Source organism: Gouania willdenowi, chromosome 4, assembly GCF_900634775.1.
Source record: "Gouania willdenowi chromosome 4, fGouWil2.1, whole genome shotgun sequence".
In the NCBI taxonomy this organism is placed as follows: Eukaryota; Metazoa; Chordata; class Actinopteri; order Blenniiformes; family Gobiesocidae; genus Gouania; species Gouania willdenowi.
The window spans coordinates 10,681,070-10,704,521 of NC_041047.1; the positions used below are offsets into that span (position 1 = coordinate 10,681,070).

The 23,452-nt window shown below is 39.6% G+C and overlaps 1 protein-coding gene across 1 annotated transcript; it reads left to right on the forward strand.

The window, feature by feature from the left end:
• Positions 1-22,435, forward strand: gtpbp3 (GTP binding protein 3, mitochondrial). The gene is made up of 11 exons (XM_028445630.1): positions 1-278; positions 1,438-1,718; positions 3,134-3,220; positions 7,291-7,373; positions 8,313-8,432; positions 10,301-10,373; positions 12,325-12,468; positions 14,835-15,000; positions 17,753-17,883; positions 20,897-21,071; positions 21,947-22,435. Exons 1-11 carry the CDS (start codon positions 217-219, stop codon positions 22,176-22,178), a joined length of 1,554 nt encoding a protein of 517 aa, XP_028301431.1. The 5' UTR covers positions 1-216; the 3' UTR covers positions 22,179-22,435.
• The last annotated feature ends 1,017 nt before the right edge of the window (positions 22,436-23,452 follow it).

The following is a 23,452-nucleotide window of genomic DNA, read 5'->3' on the forward strand; positions in this document are numbered from 1 at the left end:
TAGTGATAGTAAAGTCAACTTTATGGTTGATCAATGAAATAAAAATGTAACAACTATACTAATCTTTAAAATGTGGACGGTCGTAATCCACTAATATATATCCTCATTGTGTCTCGATGTTCGATATTTTAGTAAAAACTCCAAAGCTCAGCTCAGATGAAGCTTCGCTTTGACAGTTAAATATAGTAGATAGTAGGGTTAGTTTATTACATTTCAATGCCGCTGACGTCTTTGTGCCGTGGGATGTGGAGAGCTGCTGTCCGCTCTATGAGAACCAGGTCTGTGCACGTTGTTTACCTTTTTAAATTTTATAATTATTACACATTGACGCCAATCCCACCAATCATACAGCATAACATGGTAACTAAACAAAAAAACATTCACATTGAACAGTAAGTAGACGCCCTCAGTGAGGATTACAGAATGTCAATGGCTTTTCATGTGACGTTATATAATAACATCTAAAGTTGAATGTCTGTGACATGTTCTAAACATGGGCTTTACTAAACCTAGCTGTGATGTGTGCTGTGGTATTTGGTGACCAAGCTTTTAACTGCACAGGTTAAGCAAGCAGTGTTGTATACATGGAACAGGAGTACAGATGACGTGAAAAGACGTGATTTACAGATTAAAACACGTTATAATCCAGTTCCTTGTGCTGTCAGGAGTTTGCATGTTCTCCTCCATGGTTTCCTCCTTCCGTCCAAAATCATTTAGCTGTGTTTGGATTCACTGGAGTCAATAAATGGCCTGTGGGAGTGAATGAGAGTGTGAGTGTGTTCTACTTTCTCTCTAGGATCATCAGAGCCCTGTCTCCATGTACAGCAGGGCTTTTCAACCTTTGGATCGTGACCCTATGTGGGGTCGCCTGGAATTAAAATGGGGTCACCTGAAATGTCTCGGAATTGGTTAAAAAAAAACATTTACTGATTAGAATTATATTTTCAATTGATTATTATTTTTTAAATTAACACATCACACACAATACATATAAAACTGTATTATATACCGAAAATTCCTTGAATATGAATCTAGTTTAAATCAAATACAGTATAAAAATATCTATATATAAAAATATACCTGGAGTCGCCAGAAATTGTGATATCAATCAAATTGGGGGTCTCAACCCAAAAAAGGTTGGGAACCACTGCTGTGCAGGATGTAGCAGGTACAGTAGGTACATTAATGAATACATCCTTTAACCATTTGATGACACCTCTTTAAGCCACATTAATTGTAATAAGCTAGACTTAATTTCATGAAAAGCTTACTTGAAAAACTAAACTCTAATAAATCATTAAAAAAAAAAAAAAATCACTTTAAAGAAAAACAAATCGAGTAACAAATGAGATAATAAATTAAAACGATTGTAACTCCAATTCCATGAAAATGCCTGCAATATATTTATGTGTTTATGCTGTGTTTCTCCTGTTCTAGTGACATCAGAGGAACTCCAGGCTGCAGACACTCATCATCCCTGGATGGCGCCTCGGTTGGAATGGCTGACGCAGACACCATCTTTGCTTTGTCATCGGGTCACGGCAGGTGTGGGGTGGCAGTGGTGCGTGTCAGCGGCCCTGCCTCACCTACGGCCCTCAGCTGTATGGCTGGGTTCAGACGGGGCCTCATGCCTCCTCCACGCACTGCTGTGTTACGCAGCATCACAGACCCTCATTCCAATGAAGTCTTAGACCGTGGACTGGTTCTGTGGTTCCCAGGTAGAGCTGAGCGATATAAACCAATACTCATCTCAATCATTTTTCCTCAAAATGGCAATATGCAATATCACTCTCGATATTTTTAACTCAAAAAAATAAAAAAGAATTCTCAAGTCTGACCAGAAAGAAAATTCAGGTTTAAATTTGCTGATGAAAAATGCCACACAGGCACATTTATTTACAAACAGCTGCACAATATCAAAGGACAGCACGTGTGAGTGAGTTCTGTAGTGTGGCTTGTTTAGGGGGAAGGTCTGGGTTAGAACGCACGTAGTAATAGTGAAAGCAGCGACTCCTGAAATGAGTATTTTAATTCAAAATAAGCTATGAAATAAAAATATGTTGTTATAGGCGATATTGTACTTTTCTATGTCACCAAAATATAAATCTCGATATATTTTAAATCCCAGGCCTGTTTACAGGTACAAGTCACTTAAACAGCTTTATTGGCCTGAGAAACAAGTTTACATTGCAAAGGAAAGTGTGACATAGAATGATGTACACACAAAATAAGAAATATGCAAAATAATAAAAGAAAAATAGGGTTTCACTATACATACAGTATATGTTGAACAAAGTTTACAATTAAGTTTTAAGTATTATAAAAGGGAATCTGGAATTCTCAGTGGTCTCCCATCCAACTACTGTTTAGCTTCCGAGATCTAACGGGATCAGGCAATGACAGGCTGGTATGGCCATATATATGAATGTAGTGAGACTTGATAATTGATAAGGCGCGCCCGATTCGATATTGGCTATCGGTCCGATATCAACCAGAAAACGAATATCGGATTTTATCGGGCTGCATCTAAAATCTCCTATATAAGCGCTATGATAAGCAGACCGTTTTCCGCTGCAGCACTTCTATCCGTAGGTGACTCTGGTTCACTTATCGACCTAATTTGAACTAAAATAATAGCTTCATAAAAATAATCATGGACCTGGTTAGTGAATGGTGTACCTCGTAAATTTACCTTTTCAAAGTGAGAACTCATACTGTCCTTTTCACACTCGGAAATCGTGCTTGTCCCATCAATAATAATAATACATTTTATTTATATATATTTTTCAGGGTATCATAATTTATTTTTTATTTATTTTATTAAATTGTAAGATACTGTAGATATTATGTTGAAGGTTAAAATGTGTGTAACGATTTAGTTATTAATAAGTGGGTCAGTTTTTCTCATACCTACTGTTGCTGACTGTTGTTCTCTGTTTGAGTAACATCACTAGATCAAACCTTTTCTAACATTTCACACTACAAAATAAATAATAAAAGTATGTATGATTCGTGCTGCTATGGTATCGGATTGATATCGGTATCGGCTAATACGTAAGGCTGTAATATCGGTTAATCCTCTTGTTTGATGTTTTCATGAATCCTCACCTAAATGTTAATGTGTGTGTTTCAGGTCCTCACAGTTTCTCTGGAGAAGACAGTGTTGAGTTTCACATCCACGGTGGACCTGCTGTCATCACCTCAGTGCTTCAGGCTCTAGGTATCATTCTGCTGTCATCACGAGTTTAAGGAAGCAAACAAACCTCCTGTGACAGTCTGTTGACCTTATACACACAAAAACATACAGTATGACAATGAAACTCATCTGAACTCAGTGTTTCTTAAACTTTCCCACTTTGAACCAATTGGTGAATTTTCAGGCTCCACAACTAAATTAAACTCATCACCTTCATAAAAAAAAAAAAAAAAAAAAAAACAGTGCAGCAGTCAAAAATACAGGAAATAAAGAAACATTGTTTCCAATCTGTGGAAAGAAAAAAGGAAATTAATTATACAATTGAAAGTTTGTTTATTGTTCCGCTTCATGTCGACGTCAATTGTTGTTTTTCTCCACGTTACATTTTGTTCCTGGTCTATATCTAATCAATCAATCAATCAATCAATCTTTATTTGTATAGCGCCAAATCATAACCAATGGTATCTCAAGGCACTTTACAGTAGAGCAGTCTTAAGGACGGACTCTTCATTTTATGGATACACACATATGCATATATACGTATATACACATACATATGTATCCCACACCCAACATGAATTCATCATGGCGGCAAGGAAAACCTTCTGTTAAGCAGCAGGAACCTTGTGTGGATCCCATTCCTATGATGAACAGCCATCCACGTTATGCTGTGTTGGGTGTGTGCAGAGAAAAGGGTGGAGACAGAGCCGCTGAGTCTCTGTAACTCCACACTGAGGATCCCACGGACCTGCAAGACAAAAGCCAGAAGGAGTACAGGAGCAAACACACAAGGGAGTAAGCAGACATAGAGGGAGTGTTTGAAAGAGGAATGGGACCCTCTCCGGTCCCTCTCTAACCTAAATGACCTCTCTCTTAACGCCCTCTCCAACCTCTCTCCAACCGAGCATGCCAGACCCCCCCCCCCCCCGGCAGTCTATGCCTATTGCATCTTAATTATGAGCTATGAGCTGGTTCCTAACTAAAAGCTTTATCAAAGAGGAATGTTTTGAGCCTAACCTTAAAGGTAGAGAGGGTGTCTGCCCCCCGAACCGTGGTTGGTAGATGGTTCCAGAGAAGTGGGGCCTGATAACTGAAAGCTCTTCCTCCTATACTACTTTTAGAGATGAATGGAACAACGAGTAGTCCAGCATTTTGAGAGCGTAGTGTTCTGGGGGGATTGTATGGCACTACAAGCTCCTTGAGATAGACTGGTGCCTGTCCATTTAGGGCTTTATAAGTGAGAAGAAGAATCTTGAATTCTATTCTATATTTTATGGGAAGCCAATGCAGAGAGGCTAATACAGGAGTAATGTGATCTCTTCTCCTAGTTTTAGTCAGTACACGTGCTGCAGCATTTTGAACCAGCTGAAGTGTCTTAAGCGACTTGCTCGGGCAGCCTGCTAAAAGAGAATTACAATAATCCAGTCTAGAGGTAACAAAAGCATGGACTAGTTTTTCGGCGTCGCCCTGAGACAGGATAGATCTGATTTTAGCAATGTTACGGAGATGAAAGAAGGCAGTTCTTGAAGTTTGTTTTATGTGAGAGTTGAAGGATAAATCCTGATCAAATAGAACCCCAAGGTTTCTAACAGTTGTGCTTTGTGCCAGAGTAATGCCATCTAGGGCAGTTAGGCTAGCATAGGTTTCTCTAAGGTGTCGCGGGCCCAGTACAATGACCTCAGTCTTGTCTGAGTTGAGAAGAAGAAAATTTTGGTCCATCCAGGCCCTAATGTCCTTTAGACAGGCCTCAAGTTTAGATAGCTGATTTGTCTCACCTGACTTCATTGATACATACAGTTGGGTATCATCAGCATAGCAGTGAAAGTTAACAGAGTATTTTCTCATAACATTACCAAGGGGGATCATATAGATACAGAAGAGGATTGGACCTAGCACAGAGCCCTGAGGAACCCCGTAGCTTACTTTAGTGTACACAGAAGACTTATTATTCACGTGTACAAACTGGTACCTATCAGATAGGTAGGACTTAAACCAGTTTAGGGCAGTCCCTGTGATTCCAAGTAATTTCTCTAATCTCTCTAGTAGAATATAGTGATCTATAGTGTCAAAAGCTGCACTAAGATCTAATAAAACCAGCACTGAGAGTCGTCCTTCATCTGAAGCCCAGAGTAGATCATTAGTTACTTTAACTAAAGCAGTCTCTGTGCTGTGTTGAGCTCTAAAACCTGACTGGAAGTCCTCGAACAGGCTGTTGTTTTGAAGAAATTCACAGAGCTGAGCTGCCACAACTTTCTCAAGAATCTTTAATCTCTAATGCAGTCTAATCATTTATTGCTCCTTTTATTTCTGATAAATTCTTATTAGGCCTCTCGTTATTATTTTCTTTTTGTGTTAATGATCTTTATTGTCAATGAAGAAAGGTTTTTAAAGTCATACAGTATGTAGGTAGTCGTAGGTTTTTTTTTCACTGTTTCCAAAAAGTGTTTCAATCAAAAAATAACATTTTCAATCAAAGAAATAAAGTGTTCAAATGCAAAAACATATTTGATACCCAAACAATTTACTTTTGAACACTTTTTTCTTTGATTGAAAATGTTTGTATTTTTATTTGTTTTTTTATATTTTTTTATTAACGTAACATTTTTTGTATTTGGGCCATATTATGGGTAGTACATCTGTGTCTTTATTATCTAATCATAAAATGAAACATTTCAATCAAAGAATAAAAAAAAGTGTTTGAATGCAAAAAAACACTTGTACTTGTAAAATATCAAAATGATCATTAAGTACTCTGTTATTTATTAAAATGATATTGTCTTATCATGCCACTAGGACTATATAAATATTGGTATGAAATAGAAAACGTCACATCTCTATTTGAGAAGCAATGTTTTAACTCTAGGTGAAGCACGTGAAATAACTAAATGTTGAAAATAGTAAAAGAAAAGTGCTCCACTTTGTTGAGTGGCTTTAGTTTGTGAGTCTTTAAACTTCAGTTTCCCAATATCTGAGCTGCTATTTCTGATCTCATCACAAAATCTATCAGTGGGACTTATTCCTGAAACGTCACATGAGGTCTTATTTCTCACAGTTGGAATATCCACTCTGACAGGCATGACAATCCTCTCATCACTGGTCATTTACTGCACTGCTGCTAATAGACCTGTAGAGGGCAGTGTTGTCTCACAGTAGCGCAACATGGATTTTGATCTTCTTTACCAAACAATATAATAATGACACAAAAATGACTCACAGAATGTAACACAGTATTCTCTTTGTTTGTACAATTGGATTTTCACATTTTGTGCTGTTTTAACAAATATTTTCAATGTTTTTATAATGAACTTATAATAAGTAAAATGTACAAAATGTTTTATTATTATCCCCCACCACAAAGTGAAAGGGGGATTTAGGTTTTAGGTCCATCCGTGCGTCCGTCCGAGTTAAAGGGGACAGCTTTTCTCAGAAATTGTTTAACATAGAATAACCAAATTTGGTGTGTGGCTTCAGGGTATCAATACCTTGATTGAGTTCGAAAATGAGAAGTGCGTCATTATTTTTTCCAGAGTTATTGCCCTTGTTCCGTTTTTTTTACTCTGTTCAAGCATCCGTCCATCTGAGTTAGAAGGGAGAGCTTTTCTCAGAAACCTTTTAAGATAGGATAACAGAATTTGGTGTGTGGCTTCAGGGTATCAATACCTTGATTGAGTTTGAAAATGAGAAGCGCGCAATAATTTTTTCCGGAGTTATTGCCCTTGTTTCTTTTTTTTAGTCTGGTATCTTCAAATCCATTCAGGAAAAGGTTGTGAGTTATAATGAGAACCAATCTGGCGGAGGATGTTGATGACTATGTTTTCTTGTTATCATTATTATGAAAATGTATTTAATTAAAGAAAAATTAGGCAAAATTATTCTATAACCTAAGTTATGAATAAATCTAGGATGACTTAATGGTGTACATTTTTTTTGTAACAATGTGAACTCTGAGTAACTCTCTTGTTCCCGTGTGTGTGTGTGTGTGTGTGTGTGTGTGTGTGTGTGTGTGTGTGTGTGTGTGTGTGTGTGTGTGTGTGTGTGTGTGTGTGTGTGTGTGTGTGTGTGTGTGTGTGTGTGTGTGTGTGTGTGATTTTCAGGAAGTGTGCCAGGCGTGAGGCCAGCAGAAGCTGGAGAGTTCACACGGAGAGCGTTTCAAGCTGGAAAATTGGATTTGACCGAGGCGAGTGATGAGCATGCGAAATCAAATGCCTGCCGTGTGGCAGATTTGTGGATTTGTGTATCAAGTGATATATTTTTAGACTTGTCTCAGAGAGTGGAAACAGGGAGTTTACACATTTCCTCTAGACTCAATTTTCCCTTTGGGAATGATTTGTGTGGGTCATAGGATAATGAGTAAATGTAGCTGTTGTGCTAGGCCTTATTTTTAGCTTTAGGAAAAAGATAGCAGGCAATGATATGGGATTTGCGATTTTAGATATATTTTAGGGCTGGGCATTATATCACGAGTTTTCTATTTTGGCGATTTAGAAAATTACAATATCGCCTATGTCAATATATATACAGTATATATATATATATAGTTAATTTTGTATCAAAATGCTTCACAGAACAGCATGAAAAGCACAGTTGATGGATTTCTGAGTGCGTCGTAACACAGTCCTTCCCCCTAAACAAGTCACACTACAGAACTCACACTCACACATGCTGTCCCTGAAAGGAGTAAAAGCCAAAAGTGGCACATATTGTGCAGCCGTTTGTTAATAAATGTGCCTGTGTGGCATTTTGCATCAGCAAATGTAATCCTGAATTGTCTTTCTGGTCAGACTTCATTTGAATTAAAATTATTGAGATTTATACCATATATTACCATTTTGAGAAAAAATATTGAGATATGAGTTTTGGTCCATATCGCCCAGCCCTAATACATTTGTATAAAATCATGTACTGTATGAGACATAACGGTATTCATGGGGAGTCTGACTAGTCTGACTAACGCCTATAACAGATTATCATGATCTGCTCTGTGGTAATCACATAAAACAAAGGAAACACATTAAACACATCCAAATGGAGACATCTCGAACAGGATAGAAATAGAAGCAAGCTGTACAAATGTACAGATTCTTTAAAAAGGAGTGTAAACGGCTGTTTGTTGAAGGTGGAAGGACTCGGTGATCTGATCCATGCAGAGACTGAAGCCCAGAGGAGACAAGCACTACGACAAATGTCTGGAGATCTGGGAAGACTTTACCAGGCCTGGAGCCACAGAATGAAGCGGGTAGGTCTTCCAGGCAAGATAAATTCCACCACTGGAATATTGTGACTTTTCTGCGAAGTGTGGCCCGTCTGTGTGAAAGCACATTGGCTTCCCAATGGATTAAAGTGAAGGGAATACAATGCTTCCTGTTTTTGTGCAGTTATACTATTATTGTGTTTATTTTACATCATGTCAGTCAAGATACGGATCAGCACAGAAGTGGAAATACTTAAGTGCTTCTCCGTCTGTAGGTTAAAAAGAGACACGGACGGAACAGAGAAGTAGTTTTTACTGTGTGAATATAATGTTAAACTTCCTTCTGTTCAGTTTTTTTTTTTTTTTTTTTTACAACATTGGAAATCACCTATGGAAATGTTTTGTTGGTTCACTCTCAGACACAAACAAAAGTGGATTATGTTTTAATTGAAAATCTCCGTTTTGGGGTTTTTGTGGAACGCAGTAAGAATTATGAAATTAATAATTATATTGTAATGTTTAGACCATTTTAGATTGTGATTATTTTAAACATTTAGGCTTATTTATGATAAAACATTTCACCTAATTGGATTAAGATAAGACCCACTAATGTTCCTACATTTCTTTTGGAGAAGCCTTCACGTTTTAAGTATCACCTTCACAATTCCATTATGCACACAGTCATTTTTTACATTCCAAAATTTTAGAGGTGAGTATTGATTCAGATTTCCCTGATCGATTTCATTCGATTCACAATTCCGTTTGATTTTCAATTTGGTTAAGGATTTTTTAATCACAATTCCAGTTTTACTTGAATATGGAAGTGATTCTCAGATATGTAATGCTGTAAATAGTATTAACCAGACGTAGTCAACTGGCAGTCCGTGGGCCACATGTGGCCCTCAGTCTACTTGTATGCAGCCCCCAAAATAAAGGTACAAAATGGTATTAAAAAAAAAAACATTACAAAAAATACAGTAAAAGACAAGAAAAACACTGAAAATACTGCAGAAACACACCAAACTACTACAAAAATTAAAAAAAACAGAAATTCACAAAATAACTAAAACAAAATTACAGAAAAAGACAACAAAAGTACACAAAAAGATGAGAAATACACAAAAAATGACTCCGCAAACCCACAGTACTAAAAACCAGCAAAATGACAACACAAATACACAATATGACACATAATAAACAAACATACACAGAATGACAGAAAAACACACAAAATTACTCTAAAAACCCTTTGTTGTTTGCAGTGTTAATGTCATTATTCTCATTGCTGACATAAATGTACACAATGTGGCCCTTTGATCAAACAAAAACATTATTGTGGCCCCCACGCTGATAAAAGTTGTCCAACTCTGGTATAAACTAACTAACATATTTATGTTTACATAGGAATTGATCCCACAGCACTGCATTACACCTGTTAGAAAAGAAGTATTAAATGATTGATTATTGGATTTTATTTATCAATATTGGGCCATTCAATGGAAAACTAATTCAAATCGATTAATAATTTTTTTTTTACTCAGCCCTGCTAAATTTAAAATTTTTATTAATTTACCCATTTTTTTTGTACTCAATTATACTCTTGACTTTAGACTATGTGCTTTACATTTGAGTGTACAGTATATATATATATATATATATATATTTTAGTCATTTAAAAAAGTAACAATGAAATATAGTGTTGAAAGAAAAATTAACTGCAGTTTTTTGAAATACAATGAAAAAAAGCACTAAATCTCTACCTGTGAATCAAGTTCCTAGAGGATTACGTTCATATAATCATTGTTTACTTGGTTTCACATTGTTTAACAAGAAAAAAAAGTCATTTACCAGAAGGAAATAGACAAATACTTTGATTAAATGGTGCTTTTAAGTGTTTTTTGTTGCTGTTTCAGTGTTTGGCACACGTAGAGGCCTTCATAGACTTCAGTGAGGATGAGCTCATTGACGATGGGATTCTAACTGAAGGTACACTTGCACTCTTACGTTTTGTATAGTTAAAAAAAACAAAACAGAACAGTCATCCTCTGAGTTTGGGATGGTGGTGACTGGTGCTACATGTGGAGCGGGTATTTTGGGCTCTGTTTCTTTTTAAGGGGAGAGGAGTCCGGCATGCTTTCCTGTTTAGATCTTACTTCATTCTCTGCACTTCAGGGAGAAATGTCAACATAAAACCATTCTGAAGACAAATTTCCTCAAGGAAGCGTGGAGAGAAGGCCGCTGGGACAGTAGAGGGATTTGTCTTACCTTCAAAGGCAACCCGTCACGTCAGTCACAGAAACAGTGCTGTCAGCAGCAGCAGCACATACAGCCCAAACATTTTTTACTCTATCTCCGGGTTTCCCATGAAACCCACAGTGTGTGTCTGCGTATCCGTGTCCCTATGCAGCCGGAGAGAGGGATGTCCCCCAAGGGTCTGTCGCCAGCTGTCTGGCTCAGCCTCAGCCACAGCTCTCCACACGCCTCAGATGTTGGGAAGTTTAGACACGATAAACGAAACGCAGCATTCAAATGTTTATTTTGGTGTCACGAAATGTCAGCTCACTCTTCTCAGCAGCACAAACCAGGGTTGGAGTAATTGTATATATACATATTTTTTTTGTTTAATCTGTTGCTGTTGTAATAGTATTTGAATTGTAATTGAGTTTAGATAATTGACTTTGTAATTGTAATTGGCATTAAAATTCAATAAAAACATTTACAATGTCATTTACAATTTAATTCAATGCAAACCTGTGGAATCATGTTACAGTTCCATGGCTTTCACATACGTAGTTAACAAGTATTAAAACATGTTTCAGATCAACTTTACTGGAAGTTTTATACATAAGGCTGTCTTTATACTGTCATCATCTGTCATTAGCATGAATAAGGTGTCATGAAGGGTGTCATTAAGTGTCGTTTACTAAATTATCAGACCTTTGGAGCTATGTTGGCATGTTTAAGGTTAGGTGGGGGGATCTAACGGGGTTAGGTAGACATAGGGTTAATGTTTTGGTAACCAATGCCAATGACAGATGTTGTGTCATCATAATGACAGCGTAATGTCAGCCTTTATGTATAAATCTTCGAGTAAAGTGTTACCCAGTTCTCTTTATGATCCTTTTAGCATGTAAAAACATATATAAATCTAGGGGTATATACTGATAGAAAAAAGCTCAGACGCCCACACCAAAAGTATTAATACCAATATTTTCATTGATTAGGAAGCCTAACAATGTAACCAAGATATGAGAAACAAACTAGATGATAGATAATATTTTTAGTGTATTTTACAGCTGATTTAAGACATGGGTAGAAACCAACTTGTTATCATAAGAGATGCTAACAGAAAGCTAACACAAGAGGAAGAATACATTTTATGGATTTATTTATTTCAGGCTCAGTAAGTGTGATTAACTGTAGTTGAACTTTAATACTTGAGAACAAAATTGTAATTGACTTTCAGGGGGAAAATAATAATTTTAATTTTAATTGTAATTGTAATTGTAATTGTAAAAAAAAAATGCCGGTCACCGTAATTAAGTTGTAATTGAACATGGTTAATTGAAGACGTAATTGTAATTTAAAAAATGTAGTTGAACCCAACCCTGGCGCAATCACATGCACTTGTTTCCAATAATACCAAACTGGGCAGACAAGCATGCAGATCGTCTTTTAGGCAGAATTGTATTTTCCAGACATTGAACACCTTTCTTTATTATTACATTATGTATTTTCTTTATTATCGACTCCCTGCGTTGCTAAAATAGCTTTCTGTTTTGAAAGCGAAATGTCCTTGGCCTAGTTTTGCTCCACATAAACGGTGTCAGACTGAGGCAAATTGGCCTTTTTCCTGCAGAGGAAAGAAATTCCTTATTCAAGGCCGTGAAAGCGAGGTCAAACAAGCCCCACGTCACATCCTCTTCTCTTCTCACAGTGGACAGGACGGTGGCGCAGCTTCAGGCAGAGATGGAGCAGCACCTAAAGGATGAGCGGAGGGGGGAGCGGCTGCGCACTGGAGTCCAGGTGGTGATCGCCGGTGCCACCAACGCAGGAAAGAGCAGCCTCCTGAACACACTGTGTAAGAGCACCTGCAAACCACACCTTTCTGCTGAGTCACTGCGTAGTTAGCCGTGATGTATGAAGACATAACTTAACATATTACTTGCTGGAATTATTATGCCGAAGTCAAGAAAACATCAAAGCGATGAGCAGACACCTCTGAAGAAGCCTGGCAGTTGTCTGAATAAATGAAGCCTTGACATATGAAATAGTCCTGCTTACTATATTACTATTACTATCAGATTTAGTTGACTAAAATCTAAGTTATTTTTGTCTTCTTTTTGAAAAAGTTGTCTGAATAAATGAAACCTTAACGTATGATTCAAAAAGAAGACGAAATGAACCTGCTGAAATTATTACGCGGAAGTCAAGAAAACATCAAAGCGTGATATCAGCAGACGCCTCTGGAGAAGTCTTGCAGTCGACAGTCGAGAAATGTCAGGAGATCAAAGTACATTTTGTCAAAAAAAAGTGGTCTGAATAAATGAAACCAAAGAAAATAAAATGAACTTGCTGGAATTATTACGCAGAAGTCAAGAAAACATGGAAGCGATGAGCAGAATGGCAGTTGATTGGCAGTTAACAGTCGAAACATGTCAGGAGATCAAAGTAAATTTTCCTGAAAAAACGTCTGAATAAATGAAACTTTAACATGTTATTCAAAAAGAAGATAAAATAAACTCTGACCATCTGTTTCCTCCTGAGTTAGCACAATTATTAATGATGGATAGTTTACATTTTGTGAAAATCTGAAGAGACTTTTTACAGATCTTATGATCTCAAATGCTTTATAGAAAAAAAGGAAAAGTTGAAATCACATTCATTGTTTAAAACCAGCTTCATCCAGACCTTTATCGACCTTTATCTGAACCATGAGAAAAAACTGGAGGATCTGTAGAAACCCATTCAAGTCTGTGTTGGTGATAAAAGCACACGTGACGCTAAATTTGAGTCAATATATCATTATGTCAGGTCTAAAAGTCCCTTTTGAAAATATATACAGTATATATATATCACCTCTACTCTTTTGTGTGCTCATGCTTATCTAATGAAGTTTTACTGTTTGCGTTTGTTTCCTGAAGTGATTCTGGAATGCCGAGTCAACTCTGCCTGAGGAGAATAATGAGTGTATTAATCAAACTGAAGAAATAACCTTGTTATCTTTTCCTGTTGCGATTAGTCTTTGTTATGACCTGCACACATTCCTAAACATGTCGGATGAATAATGAGCCGGCTGCGTTAGTATGTGGAGGACACATGAGGATACTGGAGGTGCAGTAGTGCTGCCGTACTGCAACTAGTGTGTTTCCATAGTTTGTGTTCACTTCATTCACCAAAAAGTACCACTGTACACAAGAACCAAACTTTATTCATCACTAATGCATCAGAATATTTGTGAGCTGAACCCAATATCGAACCTTGAACTTTGGGATTGTAGGACAATCTACTCTACAGACTGAGCCACTCTGGCCCGTGAACAGATTATTACGGTTGTGATTTAGGAACCAGTGACGTTTACTTTTTCTGCTTAATTTTCCTCTTTTCACACCGAGCCAAAGCAGAGCTGAAGATGGAAGATGTTCCAGGTGAAGCTTCAGTCTGTTTTACCTGCTCATTGTCACGACCCAGAATACGATGCATGATCAAAATCAAACTCCAGCGAACTTTTTATATGACTGCAGTTATTGGCTGTTTTTAATCCTGGTTTCTGAGCCTTTCCGAGGATTGCGCATGAAAATTAGCCATAAAGCAATAATCTAGCCCTAAATGTCTATACTGGTTAGTGGTTTTTGTACGTTGTGCATTACTGTTTTCCTTTTCATGTATTTTTCTGTCATTTTGTGTATTTCTGGTCATTTTGTACATTTTTATTGTCGTATTGTGTGTTTTTCTGTCATTTTGTGTTTTTTTGTTGTCATTTTGGTTTTTGGAGTCATTTTTGTTCTGGTTTTATGTATATTTATGTCATTTTGTATAGTTTTGCAGTCATTTTGTGCATATACTTTGGGAGTGTCGCATGTGGCATGAACTGCGTGAAAAAAAAAAAAAAAAAACCCAACAACAATCAGTTGAGATTAAAGTGCCAGTTTTACTGATTGTATCTGGAGACGCTGTAAGTATTTACAAAGCAAATTTTAAAATACAACGTACAATGTCCCTTGTATAAATAAATGTCAAATATGTACTTTTGGATGATGTGTTCCACCTTTAGCACTGATTCATGTCAGCTCTACTCTGCCATTGAACCTCACCACATACATTATTTCTTAGTGTAGAAGAAATCAAGAGGTGGAAACTTTCACTGGGAAAACATGCAAACTCTACACAAGAAGTTATTATTTGTGTCATTGATAAATAAAATGCTGTTTTTTTATTTTGATTCAGGCCAGAGACCTGCAGCCATTGTGTCTCCTATTCCTGGGACCACCAGAGATGTGGTGGACACGGCTCTGGACATCGGAGGCTTCCCCGTCCTCCTCAGCGACACCGCCGGTCTCAGAGACAGCTCGGACCTGGTGGAGAGAGAGGGAATACGGCGGGCCGTGGAGAGGTAGGACGACTTAAGATGACTTCAGGATGCGGGACAATAGATGGTGTCTGCACTACAGCTTTAGCAGCGTTCACACATGGATCAGTTAACAAACAAAATAAGCCCGGGCAGCTGTGCATCAGGCACTTGGAAACAAAGAAAGGAAGAAATCATTCACTTCTTTTCCTCGCGACATAAAGCTACAAATTTTTCATGCCTGTGTAACCTCCAGAGTTTACATTACAACCCAGCCCTGGTTATAAATACACAGAGACAAACACACTCAGGAGGTTGCATAATGAAGAGTTTTTGTCATTAGGAGAAATACATGTATAATGTTGTTCATTGGCAGCAGTTTAGTTACTACAGAGACCAATACATGTGCATGACTTACGTAAGGAACTCACTCGTGTTCTCTACATCAGCGATCGGCTGATTTTATCACAGCATGTCTGATCGGAGGGACACGTTATCATGTCAGCATTTAGAATTATGACCAATCTTAGCATTATTACAGGAAAGAACAAAAGGTTTGTGGATTTATGTTGTTTTGTGTTTTTTTGTTGTCGTTTTGGATATGTTTCTTTTACATTTCGTTTTTTTTTTTTTGTCAGTTTATGTATTTTTTGAGCCAATTTGAGTATTTTTGTTATTGTTTTGTGTATTTTTCTGTCATTTTGTGTGTCTTTGGTGTATTTTTGTTGTCTTTCTCTGAGTCTGTTTTGTGTATTTTTCTGTCATTTTGTGTGTTTTAGAGTAATTTTGTGCATTTATGTTGTCGTTTTGGTTTTTGGAGTCATTTTTGTGTTTTTTTTGTTCTCTTCTTATGCATAGTTCTGTCATTGTGTGTGTTTGCAGTCAATTTGGGCATTTACTTTGGGAGCGACACAAAATTAGACATAAACCACACAAATGGGAAGAAAAAAAAACAATCTTTTGAGATTAAAATGCCTATTTTACTGATTTCTGAGACATATCTGGAGAAACTACAAATACATTCAAAGCAAATTTCAAAACAGTGACTTGTATTTCTTTAAATATGTTTTATCTGAGAGTTTATACATAAAAAAAGGTATAAAATAATAAGTGATCCCAATGCACAGCCCTGTGATATGTTTTACATGTTCTTTTTAAAAATCCAAATATGTGCCACAATAGTTGCATACCTTTTAAACACATAAAACTATGCAAAATGGTCTTTCCTTGCTGTGATTGTTTCTTAATGTTGATTTGTAAAACATATTTGTTAAAAAAAAAAAAACATGTTTAGCTAAAAACGTGACAACTGCTTGTGTTCATTGCACATTGAAAACATCAACAATCTGCGTCACTCCTTTGAAACTAAAACAAGACTGTTTAGAAGAAAATCACAGCTGAATTTAAAATATGTATTCATAAAGATTCTCTATATTTCAAATAATTACTGATGTGAAAGTCTTGTAGAATAAATGGATTTAATGCATTTATCCTCGTTGTGAATGCATAAATTCCCTTCGCTGTTTGTTTGAGGTATTCGAGTGACCCGGTGGAGCTTTAGGAAGGGCGAGAAGTTTATGTAAAAAAAAAAAAAACATTCTGCTCAGTGAGCAGGACAGAGGCTCGTGACACAGGTCACTACAGGAAGGACGTGGCAAGTCCAAGCATCCGCTGCCTCCGCTGCTACCTCACAGTGGGAGCATCACACATCAACAGCACTCAGACTAAATAACTGGGGAGAAACGTTAAAGCCAGGGAATGACTGGAGTTTTCCATAGAATAGATAGTTACTGTTTCCATCACCTGGGTTCAATTCATCCTGTAACAGTTGACGTAAGTCCTAATCACGCAGCACAATACATTTAGTCACTCCTTAATCTGTGCGCGCTAATGCAAATTAAAAATGTAACTGTACAAAAATGGCAACTGTATAATAAATATGGTCATGAAACTGTACATCACTCAGTTCTTTCCTCTTGCCAGTGTTTCAGCAGCACGTCTACCTCCAAAATCTGTATCATCAAAGAACTTCAGAAGGTCCTCGTTTTTAAAAACCGCAATGGAAAATGGAAACGCGAACATTAAGCTTTACATTTGTGGAAGAAATATGCATTAAAAAACTTTGTGTTTCTCCAGGTTGGAGCACTAAATATGTCAGAAATATCAAAAAAATTGATAGTGCTTTTTTTTTTCCTTTCTCTTTTTTTATCACATTTTTAAGAACTGCAGTTCATTTCCTTTTCAAAGTATACTTCATTGTTAGCTTTTAAAATGATTTTTTTTAAAAACCATCTCAATAAATATGTACTGTACACTAATATATGTAAAGCACATAGGCTAAAGTCAAGAGTATCATTGAGACTAAAAAAAAAATAAATGGATAAATTAGTTTAATAAAGTGTTTAAATTTAGTAGCGCTGGGTTAAAATAATTTAATTTATCAATTTAAATTGATTTTACTTCAAATGGCCCGATATTGATTCACAAAAACCTATAAACGATCATTTGATATGTCTTTTCCACCAGTTGTAATGCAGTGCTGTGGGATCTATTCCTACTGTAAACATGAATACGTTAGAGTTAGTTTCTACTATTTACAGCATCTGATCTAAGATAAGTTATTTCCTCTTGCCAGTATTTCACATCTACCTCCAAAGTCTGTATCATCAAAGAACTTCAGAAGGTCCTTGTTTTTAAAAACCATGATGTTTTCCACAGGAAAACGGAAACGCAAATATTAAGCGTTACATTTTGTGTAAGTAATATGCATTATAGAATAAAAACGTTGTTTGTCCAGGCTGGAGCAGGCTGATCTAACACTGATGGTCGTGGACTGTTCTCACATTCCTGCTGATGTCCAACCAGCGGCCTCCTTCCTCAGGGAGCACCTTCACAAGCTGATGCCTTCTGACCAGCTGCCTGAGGAAGGTATGACATTGGTTATAAAGTGCTTTTAGTGACACTTGGAGAGCTTAGATACCAACACATGGGAGCTGTAATTGTCCTCGTAGGTGGGACGATCTGGGTCTCATATGCAGATTGTTGTTGTCCATCCATCCATCTTCTCCCGCTTAGCCGTTTTCGGGTCGCGGGGGCAGCATCCTCAGTAGGGAGGCCCAGACTTCCCTCTCCCCGGCCACTTCCTCCAGCTCTTCCGGGGGGACCCCGAGACATTCCCAGGCCAGCCGAGAGACATAGTCTCTCCAGCGTGTCCTGGGTCTTCCCCGGGGCCTCCTTCCGGAGGGACGTGCCCTGAACGCCTCACTAGGGAGGCGTTCAGGGGGCATCCTAATTAGGTGCCCGAGCCACCTCATCTGGCTCTTCTCGATGCGGAGGAGCAGCGACTCTACTTTGAGCCCCTCCCGAATGACTGAGCTTCTCACCCTATCTCTAAGGGAGAGCCCAGCCACCCTACGGAGGAAACTCATTTCGGCCGCTTGTACCCGTGATCTTGTTCTTTCGGTCATGACCCAAAGTTCATGACCATAGGTGAGGGTTGGAACGTAGACCGACCTGTAAATCGAGAGCTTCGCTTTTTGGCTCAGCTCCCTTTTTACAATGACGGACCAGTGCAGACTCCGCATCACTGCAGACGCCGCACCAATCCGCCTGTCGATCTCTCGCTCCATCCTTCCCTCACTCGTGAACAAGACCCCGAGATACTTGAACTCCTACACCTCATCTCCAATCCGGAGAAGGCACTCCACCTTTTTCCGGTCGAGAACCATGGACTCGGATTTGGAAGTGCTGATTCTCATTCCGGCCGCTTCACACTCGGCTGCGGACCGATCCAGTGAGAGTTGAAGGTCACGGTCTGTTGGAGCCAACAGGACCACATCATCTGCAAAAAGCAGTGATGCAATACTGAGGCCCCCGAACCGGATCCCCTCAACGCCCCACAATACCTTTAACTTAAAGTGGAACTCAATGTATACAACAGGATGGGTAACACTATCACGCGATGTTGCAGAGTCATGTCAGCCATGACAGCCCCACAACATCCAGGGCCTTGAGGAACTCCGGGCGGATCTCATCCACCCCCGGAGCCCTGCCACCGAGGAGCTTTTTAACCACCTCGGCAACCTCAGCCCCAGAGATAGGAGAGCCCACTCTCGGGTCCCTGGGCCCTGCTTCCTGATTGGAAGGCGTGTCGGTGGGATTGAGGAGGTCTTCGAAGTATTCCCCCCACCGATCCACAATGTCTCGAGTCGAGGTCAGCAGCGCACCATCCGCACCATACATAGTGTTGACGGTGCACTGCTTCCCCCTCCTGAGACGCCGGATAGTGGTCCAGAATCTCTTTGAAGCCGTCCGGAAGTCGTTCTCCATGGCCTCACCAAACTCCTCCCATGTCCGGGCTTTTGCCTCGGCGACCGCCGTGGCTGCACTTCGCTTGGCCTGTCGGTACCTGTCTGCTGCCTCCGGAGTCCCACAGGCCAAAAAGGCCCGGTAGGACTCCTTCAGCTTGACGGCATCACTCACCCCTGGTGTCCACCAACGGGTTCGGGTATTGCCGCCACGACAGGCACCGACTACCTTGCGGCCACAGCACCGATCAGCCGCCTCAGCAACAGAGGCACGGAACATGGCCCACTCGGACTCAATGTCCCCCGCCTCCTCCGAGACATGGTTGAAGTTTTCCCGGAGGTGGGAGTTGAAGCTCCTTCTGACGGGAGACTCTGCCGGGCGTTCCCAGCAGACCCTCACTATACGTTTGGGTCTGCCAGGTCTAACCGGCATCCTCCCCCGCCATCGGAGCCAACTCACCACCAGGTGGTGATCAGTTGACAGCTCCGCCCCTCTCTTTACCCGAGTGTCCAAGACATGCGGCCGCAAGTCCGACTACGAAGTCGATCATCGAACTGCGGCCTAGGGTGTCCTGGTGCCAAGTGCACATATGGACACGCTTATGCTTGAACATGGTGTTTGTTATGGACAATCTGTGACGAGCACAGAAGTCCAACAACAAAACACCGCTTGGGTTCCGATCAGGGGGGCCGTTCCTCCCAATCACGCCCCTCCAGGTGTCACTGTCGCTGCCAACGTGAGCGTTGAAGTCCCCCAGCAGAACGAGGGAATCCCCAGAAGGAGCACTCTCCAGTACTCCCTCTAAGGAATCCAAGAAGGGTGGATACTCCGAGCTGCTGTTTGGCCCATAGGCACAAACAACAGTCATGATCCGTCACCCCACCCGAAGGCGGAAGGAGGCTACCCTCTCGTCTACCGGGGTAAACTCCAACGTACAGGCACTAAGTTGGGGGCAAGAAGTATAGCCACCCCGGCCCGGCGCCTCTCACCATTGGCGACTCCAGAGTAGAAGAGAGTCCAACCCCTGTCGAGAAGGCTGGTTCCAGAGCCCTTGTTATGTGTCGAGGTGAGACCGACTATATCTAGTCCGAACTTCTCGACCTCGCACACAAGCTCAGGCTCCTTCCCCGCCAGAGAGGTGACATTCCACGTCCCTAACGCTAGCTTCTGTAGCCGGGGATCAGATCGCCAAGGCCCCCACCCTGGACGACTGCCCGATCCACATTGCACCGGCCTCATATGATCCCTCCTGCGGGTGGTGGGCCTACAGGAGGGCGGGCCCACGTCGTCCTTTCGGGCTCTGCCCGGCCAGGGCCCGTGGGCAAAGCCCCGGCCACCAGGCGCTCGCACTCGAGCCCCAACCCCGGGCCTGGCTCCAAGGTGGGGCCCCGGTAGCGCCAATCCGGGCGACGTGAACTGCCTTTGTTGTTTAATGTACATATATGGCTATTGAACCGCTCTTCGTCGGACCCGTCACCTGGGACCCGTTTGCCTTGGGAGACCCTACCAGGGACATTAAGCCCCCGACAACATACTGTAGCTCCCAGGATCATTCGGGTACTCAAACCCCTCCACCACGTTAAGGTGGCGGTTCATGGAGGAGGATTGTTGTTGTATGTATCATTTCTCACAGACAGATGCCTCCTGGTGCTGAATAAAACTGATCTGATCGCTGACAGTCAGAGAGAGAAGTTGGCTGTTGGACTCCAAAGTGTTCCTGGTCTCCCTCCTTTCTGTTTGATCTCCTGTCAGACTCACCAAGGACTCACAGACTTTCTCACTGCACTGCACAGCCGAGTAAAGACGCTGTGAGTTCACATTCTGCTGCACTTCACGCAACACACTGTCAATGAATGAGGAAATCAGATTAGGTTACTCTAAGTTAAAGTAGTCAGGAAGTTTTCCCAATTTTTAGATTTTACTGCAGAGGTTTTCACATTATCCCAATGGGTTATCTTTAAAAAAATACAAGTTTTTCCTTCTATGGGGAATGATTTTATTTATGGGGATAGATTTGTCTCAAAAATATTCACAAATATGTCCACAATTTTCCCGTGTATTTTTCTGATTTTTCACATGCGTAATTTGTGTGTCGATGACGTTTCTGTAAAACACATATGAAAATCTAAAAAAAACACGTGAAAATCTAAAAAAAACACATGTGAAAATCTGAAAAAAACGTGGAAATTAAAAAACAAAAACAGTAAAACATAAATATCAGAAAAAGAAGTGAGAAAAAAAACCATGTGAAAATCTGAAAAAAAATATAAAATCCACAAAGTTGTGGATATATTTGTTCATATTTTTGAGAAAAATCTCTCGCCCTAGAAAGCAGCCTCTAGTTTCAGTTCAGACCAAAGAGTCAGAAAATCTACGAGCTTTCAACCTTTGCAAAGTGGTTCCCAAAATGGGGGGCGCGCCCCTAGAAAAAGTTTGAGCACCAGTGGAATTAGCAGACAAACATACATTGTGTACACTTTGTGTCATTGAGGGGTTTGCTTGTTGTTCAATCCAAAATAAATGTATAGTACTTCCATGTGGTTGTAGCGATCTGTTTAAACTGCTTTAAAATAGAAATGAAAGTGTAATAATTGTTTAAAAAACAGAAACAAAGATGTTGTACTTGTTGGGAGTAAATTAGCTGTGATTTGACCTTTTGTTTTTAAACTTTCTGTCTGTGTAGTTGTGGGAACCCTCTGTCTGGTTCCCCTACGCTGACACAGGCCCGTCACAGGACTCACCTGCAGCGCTCCGTAGCGGCTCTGGCTCAGTATCAGCGTTACCGTGACGCTGACCTGGCGCTGGCAGCCGAGGGCGTCCGACTGGCCCTCACGTGTTTGGGCCGGATCACGGGGCGCGTCGGGGCAGAGGAGATCCTGGATATTATCTTCAAAGACTTCTGCATTGGGAAATAGAAACGTACGTAGGAGTGCTCGCAGAGGAAGTCACAATGATGAAAGGATGGGATGTACGGGAGTGACGGAGAAGATAAATTCTACAACTTCAAAATAGACTTTGATTTATGAACATTACCTCAGAGAATCTCGACAAAAAGACCACGATATTTGGTGTGAAACTGTTACAGAAAAGTGTTTAACACCAGAAACTACTTTTACCTCTAAGTGTGTTGTTGTCTCCTGTCATTTGAATAAATACATCATTTTAAAATGTTCATATTTTATTCTCTTTTTGTTCCAAAGATGAATCCTTTATATTAGTGGAGCCACTGGACATCTGAACTTCCAGCCTTTTTAACATGAATGCAGCACTAATGAAAATCAGGTATTAAATGAAAAGAAATAAAATAGTGTAAGGCAAACTAATGAAGTGTGGGGCGCCGATTGTAAAGTAAAGTAAATGCTAAAGCAAACATTTAGCAACAAACCATTTTTATAAAACCTTTGTGAATCTTTTGACCAGATTTACAGCAATATTTGTGATTTTTTTTTTTTTCCTAAAAATATAATGTCAATGTTAAATTTAACAACATAATTTAAGTTAAATCTTAATCAAAATCTAAATGCTAAATCTAAACGGTAAATTTGCATATTAGCTAAATATCTAGTTTCACCCGTGACATTTAGATTTTAGATTTAGATTTAACATTTATCAGTTAAGTTTACATTTAACATTTAGATTTAACATTGACATTATATTTTTACAAGAGCAAATTTCACAAATATTGCTGCAAATCTGGTCAAAAGTAACATAAAAAATATTCACATGCGTTTTGTGAACGTAGTTTATTGCTACATTTTGCAAAGAGTTGCTGTTTAAGGATGTGCAACTTTATAATCTGCCTCATAATATTCAGGATTAAAGATGTCTCAAAATCTCTCACCATTTCATCCACTGGTTTGGTGAAGTGACTGGTTTGATTAAATATGATTACTTATGGAGTGTTACTGAAAAGATTCATTATATATGCTGTTACCAGGACTGTTGCATTTATTTCTCTCTCATAATTAAACCGTTTGTATTTTCCTTTGTTATCTGGACGTTTCTTAAATAAACTTAAACACAACACCAGTTGTTCCTTTGGTGGAAATGGGTCATTTTTGGAGGCGATGGCGCCCGTGCCCTTTGTTTGCCTGTCAATCTGCTTACGATCAAATATTTATGTTTCCTGGTTGAACTCCTCACCCGTCTTCCCCTGCTGGTTTCTCCTCCTCTGGCCTCTGACGACATG

Bases quoted from the DNA above. Each gene is read 5' to 3' on its own strand.
- gtpbp3 (XM_028445630.1), top strand. From the start codon at position 217: ATGCCGCTGACGTCTTTGTGCCGTGGGATGTGGAGAGCTGCTGTCCGC. The intron at 8,433-10,300 runs GTAGGTCTTCCA...TTGCTGTTTCAG, and splicing joins GGAGCCACAGAATGAAGCGG to TGTTTGGCACACGTAGAGGC. The intron at 15,001-17,752 runs GTAGGACGACTT...TTGTTTGTCCAG, and splicing joins ATACGGCGGGCCGTGGAGAG to GCTGGAGCAGGCTGATCTAA.